Source organism: Phaenicophaeus curvirostris, chromosome 4 (assembly GCF_032191515.1).
Source record: "Phaenicophaeus curvirostris isolate KB17595 chromosome 4, BPBGC_Pcur_1.0, whole genome shotgun sequence".
NCBI classification, from domain to species: domain Eukaryota; kingdom Metazoa; phylum Chordata; class Aves; order Cuculiformes; family Cuculidae; genus Phaenicophaeus; species Phaenicophaeus curvirostris.
The window spans coordinates 46670515-46689033 of NC_091395.1; the positions used below are offsets into that span (position 1 = coordinate 46670515).

General features: G+C 36.8%; 1 protein-coding gene and 1 non-coding gene across 4 annotated transcripts in view; both read left to right on the top strand.

The window, feature by feature from the left end:
- FGL1 (fibrinogen like 1) overlaps nucleotides 1–15265 on the top strand; it is a 28875-nt gene extending 13610 nt beyond the window's left edge. For all 3 annotated transcript variants that reach the window (XM_069855982.1, XM_069855980.1, XM_069855981.1), the window contains exons 3-8: nucleotides 187–367; nucleotides 2793–2952; nucleotides 5856–5953; nucleotides 6937–7025; nucleotides 7588–7775; nucleotides 11765–15265. In XM_069855982.1, the coding sequence (XP_069712083.1) occupies nucleotides 187–367; nucleotides 2793–2952; nucleotides 5856–5953; nucleotides 6937–7025; nucleotides 7588–7775; nucleotides 11765–11924 (876 nt within the window). In that variant the 3' untranslated portion in view covers nucleotides 11925–15265. The remainder of the gene's footprint in view (nucleotides 1–186; nucleotides 368–2792; nucleotides 2953–5855; nucleotides 5954–6936; nucleotides 7026–7587; nucleotides 7776–11764) is intronic.
- Nucleotides 4682–4788, top strand: LOC138720488 (U6 spliceosomal RNA). Its single transcript, XR_011337416.1, has one exon. It is a non-coding gene; the product is annotated as a U6 spliceosomal RNA (small nuclear RNA).
- Nucleotides 15266–18519: the final 3254 nt, after the last annotated feature.

An 18519-nucleotide genomic window follows, 5' to 3' on the forward strand; every position in this document is an offset into this window, starting at 1 on the left:
AATTTTAAACTAAGGAAGCAGTTGAGGTGCAAGTCAACATAAAGTCTCTAGGAAACTGTGACCAAAATGTTTTATTCAAGTTAAATTTTATTTACTGTTTGTTTGATTGTTTTTTTGTGACAAAGAAACCCAACCAATGTGCCAAAAAGCTGATGATTTTACAATAACATATGTTTTCCTTTCCAGGATCTGCAGAGCTGTTTTCAAGAACAAATACGACTTCAGGGCCAGGTGAGGCTTTTGGAACATCGTGTGAAACAGCAGCAGTTGAAAATTATACAGCTTTTAGAGAAGAAAGAGATTCAGTACAGTGACAAAGGAGATGAAAACAGTATCATTGACTTGGGAGGAAAAAGACAGTATTCAGGTTAGAAATGAAGCTATTCTTTTCATTGTAATGATACCCAGAAGCTTTAGTACAATTGGGCTCATTGACTTATTGTTTTAAAAGCTCATAGAAAATTGTTTGCTTAAAACACAGTGTTTGGCTTTTACCTAGGCTTGCTGCCTCAAGGAAAATTGGTAATCTAACACAATCCAAACCAAATCAGCATTGAAGCATTTTATTGATTTATTAACAACACAGAATTAAAAAGCAGTCAGTGAACAATACATTCAAAGGAAGTATCAGCAATGCAACAGATAAAAGACAATAGCAGACATTTACAAAATATTAATAAACAGAGATTTCTAAACAACTTCTGTTGACTAGTTGACTAATCTCAGAAAGTTCTAAACCACAGGGTTGGTTAACATTCACACATTCACAGGGATATATGGGTTACACACTGACTCTGTCCCAATCTGTAAAGCCCCCAAGACATCCATATTTACATGCATAAATCTGGCATAATGATATCTGCATCTTATTTTAATAATAATCTGTGTGATGCACCATTTTGACCGAGTTAGGTTCATCTCAGGACATCACAGCTTCTAAAACACTGGGTTTAGTTGGTTTTGTATTCTCACCAGTATTCTGGTGGTGATCTGATCCCTTTTCAGAGGAAGACAACTAAGTGTGTTAGCCTGTAGCAGCTGGAGTGAAGCCCAAACTCTCAAAATATAAAACACCATCCAAATCCATAGTTGGATTGAAAATACAATTTGGGGTCTGATTCTTGGATGATGTTTGTTCCTAATTGTCCAGTACTAGTGAGTCTTAACTTCTATAATTTTTGTGCTAGAGGGTCTTCTATAATTTTTATGCTACTAGAAAAATTCATAACATCTAATAAGGCATCATCCAATAAAATAAAGTATTGTTAAAATGAAATTAAAAGCAATTGCAAGTCTGACTATAAATTTTAACTCTATATTTATTTATGTAGTCAGCATTCTGGAATACTTCTTTTATTAATAAGTCTGACTCATTCGTTACTGGAAAAGACTATGAAAAGCACATTTAGCTGAAAGGTGTGTCCTTTCTTAGCATATTCTTCAGTTCATTTTCCAAAAATATGATTCTAATTAACAGAACTAAGTTGTTCTGCTTTCTGGTGACATTTCTTTGTTCTGTTATGTTTTCTACTTTCCTTATAGCTGGAAAATGCATTTCCCAACTGATACTGGATTATTTCATTCAGACTGCTGTAGCATTTAAATGTCAAAAGAGATGGATAATTTGAGGGTAGATAGTGAGGGAGAAATTCCACACTACATATACCTGCTAAAAATTAAAATATGCTTAAGTGTTTTGCTAACCTACTAAGAAAATAATGGACAAGAAAAGCTATTTTCTACAACCCAAACAAACATTCTTTAGAAAAGCAACTTAGGTGTTTCTTAAAGCATGTTTTCTGTTAGAGTTTATTCAAATCCTGGCACAGATATTTGTTTTCAGTATAAACTGACACTTTCACTGACAAGAAATATAATAACTCAGAAAGTTCCAAACTAGCCTAGAAGTTCAGCCAACATTCTCATAAATGTTTCAGGGAAAATCTTACAGTTAATGAGCCCTACCTTCGCCAGGAAAAACAGAAATTGAAAATTATACGTCTTTCCTGTAAGACTGCTTGATGGTAAATTACACATAAACAAAGAACTCCTTTCTTTTCTTAACTCCTAGAGGAAAAAAGATAAGATTATACAATTACCTTGCTGTTATATGTTTATAAGATCTGAATTTTGTCATCATTGTAAATGCTGATTAGTCATGAATACCAATGCAGACCAGACTGTAAATGCTATCAATCCAGGTGGTGTCATTTTACACACATTTTGCACTTTTGGGGGATAGTCTTCTATATATTTTTGCACCTGTTTTGTACAAGGAACAAGAGTATGAGGTCCAGCACTTGTTCCCCTTTTCTAGCACTGGTGATTTCATACACTTGTTTTTGGCAGTTCCTCTCTGGACTTTCTGGACATAGAAGTACATGTTTGTTTTTAAAGTTTACCATGTATTTTATAGTAGAGAAACTACATTACCCTTTTGTAGCAGTATTCTAATGTGGATGATACCATTGTAAATTAAAAGTGACACAAATTAAACCAGAAGAATTATTTTGCCAGTCAAATGAAAACAAAACATAATATTTTATGGTGGAAAAATGATTCTTTTAAAGAAATATCAAAATAACTACAATTCAACAAAGTTTTAAAGCAACACAAATACAAGACAATTCCCAATCATAGAAATGTGTTTGCAGAGGTATTTCCTTTGTACTAGCCTGGTTCATGTGTGATTCTTAGGTGGCATGCCATGATTTCTGTTATTGACTTGATTTCTGATTTTGACAGATGTATAGGACTAAAAAAACTGTGTCCAATGAATGTTTTGTGAACAGATTGTGCAGAAATCTACAATGATGGCTATAAGCAAAGTGGATTTTATAAGATGAAACCTATCCAGAGTCCTACTGAATTCCTTGCTTTCTGTGACATGTCTGAAGGGGGTGGATGGACTGTGTTTCAGAGACGTTCTGATGGCAGCCAAAATTTTGATAGGTAGGTACTACACTTAGTCATTAAAATTGGAAACAAATTGGAGAAACATTAAACCACATGGAGCCAAGTTAAATATTAATTTCAGAACTATATGAATAAGTTGTTGTCCCAGATATAAGGGAGGAACAGTTCTTCTGTGGGATCACCTCCAGTTGAGATACCGCTTCTGGCTCTGACTCTCTCCTGGTAAAGAGTCTCTTCTAGTCTTTTTCTGTCAGCTTGTGCATTTTACATGAGGACACTTCAATGTCAAATGCACTAACAATTGTTGGAGCAAGAACTTAGTGACAAGTAAAGGACTACCTTGACTTTTGCAAATAGTAAAATATAAAAATGTTAGCAATCTGCTTGAACCAAAATAGCATCAGCAAACAAACATGAGGGAAACTCACCAGAGAGTACTTTGCAGCTTATGGTAAAATGCCTCCAGGAAAGATAAGACTTTATTGTGGACACCTTATCTCCTTGCCTTTGACTAGACTCAAGCATTTTTGGGAAAATGTCCAGAAGTGAAATTTTTCATGATGTGAGACTTGAGTATTAAAAAGCCACAAATATTTACAGACATTAGAAGCAACAAGAGGGTTTTTAGGACCCAATTTGCTTTTCACATATGTGCATTCCTCTGTGGATTTGCATCTTACCTGTGTTTAAAATTAATTAGTTTATAATTAACTTTACAATACCCTTATGAAACCCCAGAGAGGATGAAAAACTGCAATTGAGCCAAGAAAATTTTGCTGTTCTACAGAAGCGTTCTGTAGCATTTTACAGCTGTTGCGACCACATACCACCAATTTTTCTCCTGTACCAGACTACCAGCTACTTAAGTCATAGAGTCTGCTTTCTCTCATAACTGCCCACCCACAGCCTAAGACTCTCACTCATTGGTTGAACTCATCCACCAATGGTTGATGATTGCTTCTCATGCAAGGAAATAGATCACGTTTTTGTCCCCATTAGAACAAGTCATGAAACCAAAAGCACTGAGAGTTTTTCAAGGTCCCTGTAGACAGGGAAAAGATTCAGTGCTTTAAGTTTACACACTCATTCTTGAAACTATGCACCAGTGTGAGTTCAACAATTGTTAGAGTCAGTCAATAAGTCAACGCTGGAAATGGCTAGCTAGCACCTCAATTTACAAGATTATACATCGAGCTGCAGGATTGTCGTTGTTTAATCAAATCACAGAAAACAAACAAATGATGCTTGCGATACACCTACATGTTCACTTAGATATCCTGGACTTAACCATGAAAAATGTTTTCACTTTGGGTAAATTGTGCTGTATCCAGAGATTGGACTGAGCTACTGTGTTTTCTTTTGTTCCTCAAATGAATTTTAAGCTGCTTTGAAAGTACCTTTTAGGACTGCTCTTTGGACTGTGATTCAGTGACCAATGTAGTGTGGGATTCAGCCTTTTACATGAGAGAAAGAAAAATAATTCTGTGAAGATTAACAGATACAAAGTCTAAAATATTTGTTTATTAATGTTTCAATATATAACCTACAAAGAGTTCAGCAGAGGACGAATAAGATGATCAAGGGCACCTCTCCTGTGAGGACAGGTGAAGGCTTGTTCAGTTTGGAGAAGAGATGGCTTGAGCAGAACCTACCAGTAGCCTGCCAGTGCCTACAAGGAGGCCACCAATAAACCAGAGCTGTTAGAGAGCTCATTGAGTAGACAGGCTCTTTGTAGTGGTGACTGGCAGGAGGATGAGAGACAAAGTTGCTCAGTTCAGCAGCACATATACTAAAATTGGAACGATACAGAGAAGATTATCATGCCCCCTGAGCAAGGATGACACACAAATTCGTGAATAGTTACATGTATTTCTATCCGAGCATGATGTAAAGGATATGGAATAAGAGGTGGAATGTTCTGGTTTGAGCTAAAGTAGAATGAGTTTTCTACCTTCAGCTAAGCTTCATCTGGGTAACTTCATTTTCTAATAGTTAACTGCATGTTTTTCAGACAGTTTCTCTCTGGAAGTGGTAACACAGGGCACTGGTATGCAGAAAGACCTTATTCCTATACTAACCAAGGCCATCCTTAAGCTGGTGGAGTGTCATAAGCCAAAGAGGAAAAAAAGTTCGCTCCTGCAGGAAGGGGCAGACAGGACAGGTGACCCCAAACTGACCAACGGAGTGTTCCATCCTATATACATCATACTCGATATAAAACTGAGAGATCACAAGGATCTCACCCTTTTCTTTGATGGCTGACCTCCAGTGAGGATCTCATCTCTCTGCTCCTGATCAGTGACCCGTGTGTTCCTGAATCCAATTCCTGAGTCCAGTTCCCTCCTGCCACTGACCCCTTCCCTGTGCTTGCACTGCAGGATTTGTGGTCACATAGTCATTGAAGAGTGGGGAGCACAATTTCATATATTTATATTTTTTTATTATTTTCTTGTTAACAGCATTTTCATTATTATCATTGTCATTAGTGCTATTATTTCATTAAAGCTGCCTTTGTTTTAGTTTCCAGTCCACAAGTCTTCTCCTCTCATTTCCCTTTCCCCTTTCCCTGGGAGTGGGAGGGAATTGGGAGACCAACTGCTCAGTTTTAGCTGCTGAAATTGGCTAGGCCAGGGCTAAACTGTGACAATGAGTTAAAAGAAAGAGATTCAGACTGGATATAAGGAAAAACTTTTTTACTGGGAGATCATTCAGCAGGTTGTCCAAAGAGGCTGTTCAGTTTCTATCCTTGGAGGTTCTCAAGACCTGACTGGACAAGCCCTGAGCAACCTGGTCTGATCTCATGGCTGAGTCTGCCTTGAGCAGGACATTGGACTAGACTACCTCCTGAGGTTCCAATTTGAATTACTCTGTGATCTGTGATTCTATGATAACAAGCAAACTTGCTTTTTTGATAAGTGAGTAATTTATACTCTTCTCAGAGTCTGGATTGACTATGAAGAAGGCTTTGGAAATTTTGTTTTGACAAATGGTGAATATTGGCTTGGAAATAAAAATCTTCATTATTTGACTGATCAAGGTAAGATTTGTGTTGTAACAACAGCCTTCTATTTTTTCTGTTTCTTTGCTCTTTCTGGGCCATTTTTTGTTACCCTTTTTATTAGCATAAATCCTGAGTTCTGTTGTAAGTCTGCATGGAATTCTCCAAGTTTCAGAACAGAATGTGTCCAATATGTGTTTTCTAAGAAAAGTTTCAAAACTGTTATTGGATCAATGGTATGTAGGGAGCTCCTGCAAAATAGGGAACAGCAGACACTCCTGTCTACTGTACAGGTACACTCCTGTACCTGAAAAGAAGTATCTCTACCCATTGTCCAGTCAGCATCACTAACAATCCAGAGTCAGGTAGAATGCTGTACCAGTTCTTTCAGTCAAGGTTTTACGTGGCTGCACTGGCTACTACTTGAAGGTAAATCTAGGCCTGTCTTGTTAATTAGGCTTGTCTTAGAAAGCTATTTCGATCTTTCTAAGAGCCACTCAATATAAGATAGTTTCTGCTTTGTTTTCTCTTTGTTGTAGAATGCTGCATTATAGAAAACTTACCCATTGACTTAGCCAGCTAATTTATATGGGAATCAATGCCACTAGGATGTGATCCTAGTTTAATTCTTTTATCTTCAGAGTATAAAAATCTATATTTCTCAGGTGTACGCTTAGTGATTGATTTTCACTATCCTTTCATTAACACTTCAAATACCTTACTAAAATCTAAAGCCTGTAAGGCCTTTTTTTTACTTCTTTTTTTTTTGTCTACTCTTGAAAATTTATATTGGAATAATACTAAAATTTACTAAGCTCGATCAGGTGAATAAAGCCAAAGAATAGCAAGATATGCTTTAATATGCATACAGTAAGAAGATACAACTCCATAAAATATGCTGTGATGACAAAGATTAATGATAAAAACAGTAAATATTTTAATCTTCTGCTATAATACTCTGTTCTGAAAAGTAGTGAGATAGACTAGTTTAACCAAAATAATTTGTGTTGTTATTTCTTAAGGGAACTATACTTTAAGAATTGACCTAACTGATTTCGAAGGAGAACGGCGTTTTGCACAATATGCAGGATTCAGAGTTGCAGGTGAAGAGGTAATAAAATATTGAATAATGGCTAGAGATTTTAATGAAAAATGTGGATTCTGTAGACAGACAATAAATACAGGTTCTTTCGTAAAAGTTTGTGTAGAGCCTTATTATCAAATTTTCTTTCTAACAAATGCTTCGAATTTTCAAATACATAATAATACTGGTTTTCATTGATACATCAATTTCATACTTTCTGTAAGATTTATGAATCATTTGCTTCAGGAGTCATGGAAAAAAAACCAGTTTTTCTATTTTTGTTAATATATACCAACAATAATGATACGTAATGTTCTGATTTGTTAATATGTACTGCAAACTAACTCTAGTTCGTTGTCTTTTTTATTATGACATTTACACATAAGGTCATTGACAATTTTTACCTGGTAAGCATCTTTACGCCCTTCCATTATCTAGTACACAGTGTTTTAATGGCATGACATTTCTGACCATAAAAATAGTAGCAAATGGAACAGATTAGTTTCCTCTTTGTGGTTTCACTCTCTGACATACTAAAGGCTAAAGACATATTGGAACTATTTTTTCCTTTCTTCACGTTTTTCATCAGCATTCTTATGAGATGAATTGTGGTGAATACTCTGGTACGGCTGGTGATTCCCTTACTGGTGGATTTCATCCTGAAGTAAAGTGGTGGGCTGATCATCGAGGAATGAAATTCAGTACTAGAGACAGGGATAATGACAACTATGAAGGGAACTGTGCTGAAGAGGAAAAGGCTGGCTGGTGGTTTAACAGGTATTTTGGATTTATGTCGCTATTGTTAACTATTCTCTTTCATGGGTATCCATACAATAATAACATATGGTAGAAGATAGGATTGGCATTGTTTACTGTGTTTGCATTCTGCCCTTGATCCCTACCAGAGATCCCAGTGCTGATAAGACTGACACCTTAGAAGGGACAACACCTACTGCTTGAGCTGGTCTGTGATAAGGGTATTTTCTATAGGCTTTGGTTGCCTTTGTAATCAGACCATAAGAAGCAGATAATTCTGCCCCTTGGAGGCAATCAGTTTTACACAAGTAGGTCATGTAGAGTTTACAGATGCATCCCTGTTGTACTTCATTCTCTCATTTCTCCTGTTTTGCATTAGACCAGATGTGGCAGTACTGCAGAACATCTGACAAGTTAAGCTAGTGCCAGGTTGCTAAGCCTCATTTTTTTTTCACCTCAGTTCACAACATCTCACTCTTGTTATTCCTTCTATATCAAGATGTGAGTGCATCATCTCAGTTTCTGTCAGTGAGCATGACTGGACTGAGAGGAAGATCTTTTTAAATAGGGTCCAGTAAAAGAACTTTAAAATCCTACTTACATATCAAATACCAATTCAAAATGAAAGGATAAAACTGGTAGCCCTAGCAGTTTGTGTAGGCAGTTATATTTTTTTCTCTTAATTAATTAGAGAAATATAACCATTAAGAGAAACTGTGCACTCTCTCTGTGTAATAAAGAGGTTTAAAATACAACTCGGGCAAGTATACTGCTCTCTCGCAGTGATCTCAGTTCACTTGGCAAGAGCTGCCAGGCTGGATCAACTCCAGTGTCTCTCTGTGTGTTATCCCTAGTTTCTGTTTTTTAACTTCTTATTTTCCAAAATCTGTTTCCATAATCAGTCTGTGAACACCCTAGCTGATACGATGTAGCTATTGATGAAATTTTTCACAATTCAGTACTTATTTTAATACATCTTAATATATTTACATGGATAGTGAGTCAGTAGAATGTTTGATACATGGAAAGAAACCACATGTAGACAAAGTTTTTTTGCAAGTCTCATGAAAACTAAGCTATGAAAGGGAAAGGCAACTGTGTTGGAGATCTTTTTCCCATGAAATGAGAACACAGATTTAGAGGAACATCTAGAGCTCAGGTAACATAAAACTCTGATATTGTGCCATGGAGTTAATTAAGAGTGAATTAGCAATCACTTCTAGTCAGCTGCATACTTTTTTTTGTCTTTAAAAGCCCCTCTTTTTTAATATTGGATTGGTCGGGACAAAAGAATGTCCCCTTTGCAAAAGTAGCTGTATAGTAGAACTTGACAGTTATTAATACCTTGTAGCTGGTGCTACGTAACTACTAAAGATAGCTGACTCCTACCAGGATAGTTCCTATTATGGCTGTGTAGCTCATGCTTTTAAAGTGACAGTCTATCTGGATAATGAAAATAAGTTACTAATAGTGTTATTTCACTGCCTTACTACTGACTTTTTAGTGCTAAACCTGCTCTAAAACTGAATACTGAAAAACACTGGAAAATTTCAGCATCCTTAAATCCCACCCAGAAGAACAGTACTGGCAGAAAGGAATGCACTCAAGACACATATTTGTCATGCACAGATTAGCAAACACAGAAGGGATTAGTGCTTTCGGCTGGTTTGTATAGCATTTTTTTTATAGCCAGCCTTATGTATTTGGACTAATGAAATACAGAAATGATAATACAAATACCAAAGTATGTGACACAAGTGAGACCACATGGATGTAGCTCAGCTCCAGTTTAAAGCCACTGGTCTTGCTCCAGCTCAGCACATACCCTGGACCTCTGCAGAAAAATGACTTCTGTGCATTCTTTTGTAAACAAGGCTCTATAAGATATTTTTCAGCCTGGTTGCAAATCCACAGAGCTGGGTTCATTCTAGTGCTACACTGATGTCTTAAATGTCTTGCATCCAGGATGTTGCAAAGGTCAGTAGGTTCACAACTGGTAAAAGAAGAGCTTAGAAGTCTAGATGGACATGAGGTTATTTTCCCCTAGCACTCCCAGTTTTAGAGACACCGTGCACAGATGATCACAGTTCACCTGCCAGGCATCAAGTTGGGACCACAGATCTCACTCAAGCTTCCAGCCTCACTGGTCTCCCTGGAGATAGCATAGCTACATTCATGTGGGACCATACTGGAGGCAATAAGTCCAGGCAGAATTCTAACAATTCTTCAGGGAACCAATTCCATCTCTCTGCTTCTGTCATGCAGTTAATATATAATTCAGATAAAATGTCCATGGATAATTGAGATTTGATGGTACTTTTGAAACTATTGCAGCACAATTTTTTACTTTAAAAATTAGCCTACCAGAAAGAAAGGAGGGTTACAGGCTAACTTTAAGGTGTTTATTGATTTTTGAATAATGAATGTTGCTTCAGAATATCCTATCAATAATTACACAGCAGTTGTTTCTTTAGAATGTCCAGTTACTTCAGACAGCATCCAGCTGTTTATAGAATACTGTATGGTTTTGCTATTAGTGCCTCCCAGCATTGATTAAGAGTTGTTCTGGCTAATGTTGCTGTTGACAAAATCATGTTTTCCTTGCTTCCATCAACGGAAATAAAAGAAGAAGTTCAGTTGATCTAGATACCTCCTAGCAATTATGATTCTTCTAATGAAATCTGTGTTTTAATTCAAAGCCAACAGCATGCCTGCTCAATACAGAATTTGTATAGCTAGAAAGATTATGTCAGCTCTGACACAAGTTTGTCATTCTCAAAACCAAAGACACTTCTGGTACCTGCAGTTTATAAGTTTTTAACCAACACCTTACCAAAGTTGAGCTTAAAAATTGTAAGCAATAACTAAGTATAAAGACATAAGAATTTTCCTAAAAGGCTTTTATCACAGTTTTTATTTCAGTTCTCAAAAACTGTTAATGAAGTGTAAGCAAAGCTACAGAGACTAAGATTTGCCAGTAGTAATATCCATAAGGTTCATTTGGACTGTTTCCTATTTGCATATTTTCTGAAGTCTGCTTTTGAAATCCATCATGGTGTTCAACAGCTAGATATTAACAGCACTTATAATGAAATAAAGAATTGGCAGACAAACCAAGCCAATTTATTACAATGTGCTGCAGAAGAAGCAACTATTTTGCTCTCTATATGGTCACATAGGGATCTAAACTTCTTTCTATGATTCTATGATTATTGTAGAACCCGAATGAGTACCAAGATTGTGCTGGTACCTTGAAGCCTTTTGAGTTTTGCTAGGTTGTTTGTTTCATAGAATCACCAGGTTGGAAAAGACCCACTGGATCATTGAGTCCAACAAGTTTGTTTGGTTTTATGTTTGTTTGTTTGTTTTAACCACTGTATTTAATAATCTTTAACACCATTACTGCTTCAGTGTGATAAAGAACCAAAAAAGTACCTCATACAGCCAAATAAAGCGTCAGCTCTGATGATCCAGTGACTCAGTATACACGTTTAATTAGCTGTCAGATTTCATCTGTTTGTAAACAGAAGTTCACAGATGAATAGGCAAACTGATGGTGGTATTCAGGTCCTGTTGTGTTTTTATCAAATACTATGTGATATAACTACAAAACTTAAGAGGAGCTACTCTGAAACAACAAAAAGCAGAACAGTATTTCTTTCCAAGAGGACTGCTTGGTGTATGCCCTGCTGCCATACATGACCTGAACAACTCTGGAATAATTCTCCACTGAAACAGATTAGCAGGCAAAACTAAAAGAGCTAGCAATATTAGAAAGCACGTGGGAAAAACAAAAAGAACTTTTGTTTCAAAGAAGCTAAGAGAACTTGCAGTTGTGCCCAAATTCAACTGTTATTGTTTAGGTGCACTGAAGTCTACAAATGCAAATTTTTGCAGCTATCAAACCGGGCTGTTATCAACATGGTGCGATTTTTGACTCGCACAGAAACTACAATTGCTGGTAACTTTTCGACTGGCCTTATTTCTGTTTTCCTTTATTTTTCCACCAGGTGTCACTCTGCCAACTTGAACGGTTTGTACTACAAAGGCCCCTACACTGCAAAGACAGACAACGGGATTGTTTGGTACACTTGGCATGGGTGGTGGTATTCTCTGAAATCCGTTGTCATGAAGGTCAGACCAGCAGACTTTGAACCTAATATCATTTAATCTTTTTTTATTAAGATGATTTATCTAGCTAGTCTTTTAGCATATCCAAATTAAAATAGCTGGGCAGATATTTGCTTCTCATCTATGCATATGTAAATCTGGAATAATTCCTCTGCAACCAGTAGTTTTATGAGATGTAAATGAGGCGACAATCTGGCCTATGAATCCGTGGATCCAAATACTATTGCTGATTTAATATGTGTACAGGACTTTTTAAAAGCAGCAGGCATTAACCGAGGAATAAGGACATCTTCATCAACACAGAGAATTTTTGGCTTCTGCAGTAACTGAAAATCGTTTCACCTCTAAAAAAAACAGTATTATCACTGTGTTGTCTCAAAGATGAAAATTAATTGTACATATTAAAACTAAAAACCCAGCTTAAATACAAGCATAAGGCTGGTTTATTCAGTGGATGGAACATACTATCTTTGGAACAATTCAAGGCTTTAGAATTGAGTTGCCTGTAAATTCCTCTAATTTATTTGTTTTGTGTGTGGTGTACACAGCATAAAGAATGGGGCAGGGAACTGAAGGAAGAGAAGAGATGAACGCTACAATCAATTGAATCCAGCATACAAAAGTGTATTGTCTGTTGTTTCTGAGGCATTTCTAGGGCTGGCCACAACATTTCTATCTAATTTTTTTAGATGGTCAGTAATTATGCCTTTCTTCTTTTAGTTACCAATATGCTTTTCTTTTTTTATAATATTTGGTAACAAAACCTGGATGTTATTGTACTAACGTTTGGAGTTTACCAAAAGACTAAATGACAAAAGCTGCACCTAACATTAAAGTGAGTGCTGCCTTGAACATAGATCATGATGCATGTGTAGAGGGAAGTGTATTTTGTGTGCAGCTAAAATCTGGCATTTTAGAGGTTTTAAGTGCTTGACTCTACAAATCTTTGCTTTCATCATACATCTGTTGGTGTCCACAACTCTCCAAATGTGAATACTCTGTTCAGTTGCTTCAAAGTGGTTCTGCTGCTAAGCCTGTTCTCTCCTCATTTTCTTATGTCCTTGTCTTGGATCCCTAGGCTCTACCCCTTCTCAAGATGCAGATCCACATTCTTCTTGTACAAAAGACCTTCTTGTACAGTAGACCTCTGTCTACCCCTGGCTTTTGTGCCAAGTACCACAATAGACTCTAACAGCCAGTAATAACAAGAATTGCTGATTACTGCTTGCTGCCATGGAGAAGATAGGAACACTCTCTAGAAAGCTATCTGATGAAATTTAATCCATTTCTGCCAAGCAGGTACAAACAAAGATTTTAAAAAGCACGTGGATCTGAGCCAAACTTGGATACTTTATTTTATTTAAAATAGTTTCCTGTGTAACTTTATGAGCAGGTCTATGGATATTCTCCCTCTGTACTTGGCACTGGTGAGACCGCACCTCAAATACTGTGTTCAGTTCTGGGCCCCTCACCACAGAAGGATGTTGAGGCTCTGGAGCGAGTCCAGAAAAGAGCAACAAAGCTGGTGAAGGGGCTGGAGAACAAGTCTTACGAGGAGCGACTGAGAGAGCTGGGGTTGTTTAGCCTGGAGAAGAGGAGGCTGAGGGGAGGCCTTATTGCTCTCTACAACTACCTGAAAGGAGGTTGTGGAGAGGAGGAAACTGGCCTCTTCTCCCAAGTGACAGGGGACAGGACAAGAGGGAATGGCCTCAAGCTCTGCCAGGGGAGATTCAGACTCGACATAAGGAAAAAATTCTTCACTGGAAGGGTCATTAGGCAATGGAACAGTCTGCCCAGGGAGGTGGTTGACTCGCCTTCCCTGGAGGTGTTTAAGGTGTGGGTGGATGAGGTACTGAGGGGCATGGTTTAGAGATTGGTGGGAATGGTTGGACTCGATGATCTGGCGGGTCTCTTCCAACCTGGTTATTCTATGATTCTGTGATTCTATATGGGTCATTAATAATACAATGGAAGTTTTGGAGTAGTTTAAGAAGTCATTTTAAGTACAGTATTTCTCCTACTGATTTCCAAATTCTTTTGCTACTCTAAGATGAGGAAGGTTTAATTACTTGCAAAAACATGGATGACATTACGTAAAATTATAAAAACACCCTTAGTTTTTCCAAGGAAAACAGAAAGATTAGCCTATGCATTTGGAGAGCATCAAGACAGATCATATTCCATGTAATTTAAATAAAAGATGTGAGAGATTTACGTACAGCAAAGTTGGATCTCTTGCACACAACAAAGACTCCTAACATGTACAGATTGTGCTTATAGAATCTGCCGTATTTTTTGTTGTTTGCTGCAGCAAAAATCCATCCTCTTTTCTTATGAGAACACTAGTAAAATCTTTCTGCTGAATTAAGGTGCTTTTGTCATATTGAGATATAAAATTTTACTCCCTTTCTCTACTGGATATCATAAAATGAAGGAGGATGAAATCTCTCTTTGTACAACTTAGAGTGCATTTATGTTTATTTGGACTGAATGCTTTTCAAAACAAGGACCTTGATATTCTATCTATCTGAAAAGCATCTAGCATACCGCTAGCAATATACAAATGGAGTATTTAATTCCCACCAACTTTCTGTCGACTTCCTTTGTTCAATAATCTTTTTGGTTGCAGGAAAACCATGTGAAACTGGTGTAATTCAAAATGTTTATATAATCATTCTCAAATAAACAAACCCTTTATTTTCAAAAGGCAAGTTTAAATAGCTAGTAGAAAAGAGAGTGCAGCTTGGAAGAGACTTCTTTTCTCTGCGTGGCCTGGCCTGTTCATATTAATTTATTTCCTCAGCAGGTATGAACATGTTCTAAGGTAGTCTTTATTGTTACAAGATAGCAGAACAAATACCAGTTTATTTGTTCAGGCTCTAGACAGAACAACATAATAACTCCCAAATAGCTTAAAATTAATACATACCATTTGATAGAAATCATATAACCCAACAGAAGAAGAATAAGAATCAAGAAAATAACAAGGAAGATGTTTTGTCAGTCCTGACTTAACAAAGAAAATAGCTACCAGCAATATGTAGTCAAAAATGCCTGGGTCTGTAATATTTGTTCAAGGAAAACACCTTTCTATTTTCAGTTGTCTAATTCTGATTTCTTCTATTTGCTAAACATTTTTGAGAATAAAAGAATGAAAACCACAAGCCTGGGTAAATTAAATGAGCAGTAAAAGAGCCTTAAATGCTACATTTGTTTTCCCTGCAATATCTAGTATACATTGACAGAGCTGAGGAACTGCAATCTAGCCTATTGCTTTCCAGTGGAAAACTCTTATCTTCAGCTCTGCTGCCTAGCTAGAGCCTACCTCTCCCCATCATTTCCAAAACTGTTAGTTCTGACACCAATTCCTGAACCTCTTTTGCAAGTTCAACATTTTATTTCTCAAAGCTACTTATCATCCATATTAGCAAAATAGTATACCCAGAAAAAGAAACTGAACTACAACCATCATGTTCCTTTAGTTTCCTCCTCGTTAGCTCAAAAAGAATGAAAATGCAGCTTTATATACTCCCTTTTTTGTTTTCTCCAGTAGTAGCTTCTCTTTGGCAGGAGGTCAAAAGAGCAGAAAAACTCTCTAGGGAAGTATTCTGTATGTAAATTTTCAAAAAATTCCACTTATTTCTGTCTTTTTTTTTTTAAATTGTCTATTAAGAGGTCAACTTCAAAAGCAAAAAATAGAGCTTTTCAAAACCAGGAGGTACTTTAAAATTATTATGAGCATATGCTTTCCCAGAGTAGGTCTGAGAACTGTGAAAGTGGCAAGGTTTCAAGCATTCAGCCAAAATGCGTATGCCATACATGCTCAGAGAGAGAAAAGTTATAGTTTTCTGTTAGTTACAGCGCTTGTTCAAGAGAATGTAAAACTTTAGGGTGATAGTGGCTCTTTAATGCTTAATTAGCTTTTTTGTTGAATACACAGTGTTCATCCAAAAATCATCTTTTCCAAGTAACTGGAGGCCATCTTAACCTTTGTTTAGTGCAGGATGAAATCCAGCTTGTCATAGCTACATCTTCAGTTAACTAACCCTACCCCAGTGCTAAAAAGATTACATCAGAAACATGATGTTGATATCCAAATGGTTATTAAACAGCCCTGAGGTGAAATTCATACATCTGCTTGCAGAAGAACCAAAACAGGGCCTTTGCAAAAAAAAAAACCAAACAAACCACTGAAGTGCACTTTCTTCCACCCTTCCTCAGCAACTCATAAATGCCTGTGTATAAGTTTCTTTTACTTGTCTTCTATAGAATCCAAACTTCCATTCTTTCTTCTTTTCTTCCCTTGTTAATGACAGTCAGATCTTTAATTTTGCCCATTAGTCGTGGTTTGCATACCTGTGAATGCCTGGGTTAAGGAACCTGGGCAGCTCTGAGCTTCTGCTGAGGTTGAGCAAAGGCTCTGAGGAGCTAAACAGTGTACTTAAGGCACCTGCAATTGCAGCGAGTTCTCTAAATCTGTTGTGAGAATCAGTGTCCAACCTAGTTTATAAACATATTGGATTGAATTATTGTAATGAATGTATTCAACAGTGTGAAGATAAGTAGAAGATAAGCAGATTCCTCTAACAAGTATATGATTCTCATAAATGATTACCTGAATTTCAGTGTATCCAGTTCTGTTGTCCTTGCCAAAGGTCCCAAATTGTAATTGTCAATTCATAGACAACCATGTAACTGCAAAATCATATTGCCACACAAGCCACTGGGCTGGCACTTCCTGCAGCATGATATTTCATATTAAATTAGCTAGAAACAAATAAGTGACATGTGAGCATAAAGGCTTTTATGTTAGTGATATCCTGCACTAGATGGTGCTCTGTACATGTATTTTCTTAGGCAATACCATATTTGTAAATAAACACAAACGTTTCTCCTGCATAAGTTAATTATTAAATGACAGAAACCAAGTAAAAAATGTTCAAGTCAATTTAGTCTTTAACTCTCTTTTGAAATCATACATGAATTCCTAAAGTTACCTAAACCCTATGGACATTCACAGCATCTAATTATCTTGAGTTATGGCACATATAGGGAGTTAAATTGCAGTCTCTTTAATTTTAAAAGCCTTGCATTACAACAGTGGTCTGTATCTTCTGACAATTAGCAAACAGAAATAGAACAGCGCAAGTTCCAAAAATCTACCTGAACTAACATCTGCACTACTGTATTCCTGCTAGGATTCCTCTACTGCTGTGAGATCCTGATGTGATCCAGGGGAATTTTACTGGTGTGAAGACCATCTTTATATCACAACACAAATAATAAAGCAATTCAATGTTTCTTGGGATCAGGAAACTGAGATTTTGTGGCATCAGCAGGATGAAGTAAGTGCTTGTGCCATAGTGAAATTCACTGCAGGGAAAGCAGGAAATACATCTCCTGCCAAGATGCCATACACCCATCTGGGAAAAGCACCCTCCCTGAAATCAGTGGATTATTCATGTGGTACTCAGAAAATGTAAAATTCATGCTGCATGTAATGGCTAAGAAGCTTTGCAAGTCTCATTCTAGAGGCCAGTATTTAGGTTGGAATTGTTAACACTTGCAACATGTGCAAACATTTTGTCTTGTGATGAAGGGGATTTTAAAGTTTGTAATGCATCTCCTTTTTCTTATTTTCTAATAACTTTGAATGCCTCATTTTAAAAATCCCATCAAAGTTTCTAAAATAATGCTAATTCAAGTTGTTCCAGTCATCTGTCACTGAAACCTCTCTACCTCTGTTACACAGCATGCTTAATTAAAGATTGCAGCACAGTTCTCATCTATTCCTCTTCTTGACTCTTCCTAACAAGGGGCTTAAGAGTTTCTGAGTTGGTTTCACTACCTCTCTGACTCAGCACAGAAAAAAAAGAATACAGAAAAATCACACCCATCTGGAAGAATACAAGTCATTCTTAACCTAAAATTTCTAAGCAAAACATTCTAGAGTATTGAAGGAAGGGAAGGGCTTCCACTTTGTGTTTACACAGCTTGAAAATGTCATCAATATTTGCAGTCCCACAATAACCAATAAGTTTAAATTCTATGTTATATTTCTCTTTAACTCCCCAACAGTAAACTAAAGCACTTCAGTCTCTAAACCTGACATAAAAGTTGCATATGTAATATACTAACTGGACACCTTCCTAGCTATGTAATTCTCAACTTTTTTTTTTCCCCTCTCGCCAAAAGAATGAACAAAATTAATCTCATGCAAATCAACTGAGTCCACTAAAGTTACACTGGGGATGAATTAGGCCTGTTATCTGCCTCTCAAGCAGATAATTTACATTGTGTCCCAAAGAAAACACAGCTTTAACAACAATTCTTTTCTATTATTCGACTGTCTTATTAAAAGAGGTATCCATATTCATTATATAGCATTCTATAGGGAGTGTAGCCCTATAAGTCTGTATATGCTCTTTAATTCATCATATATGAATGATCAACAACTTTCTCCTGTGTTACCAGAACAACGAAAATATTATGTCCAGCAAGAGCTAGAAAGAGCTACAGCTAGAAAGCAGGGAAGAGATTGCCCAACTCAGACTTAGTTGTTGATACATGTGAAAACAGGCTATACATTCTCTATATATGTCTCACAAGGTCTCTGTCTTTTGTACACTAATGA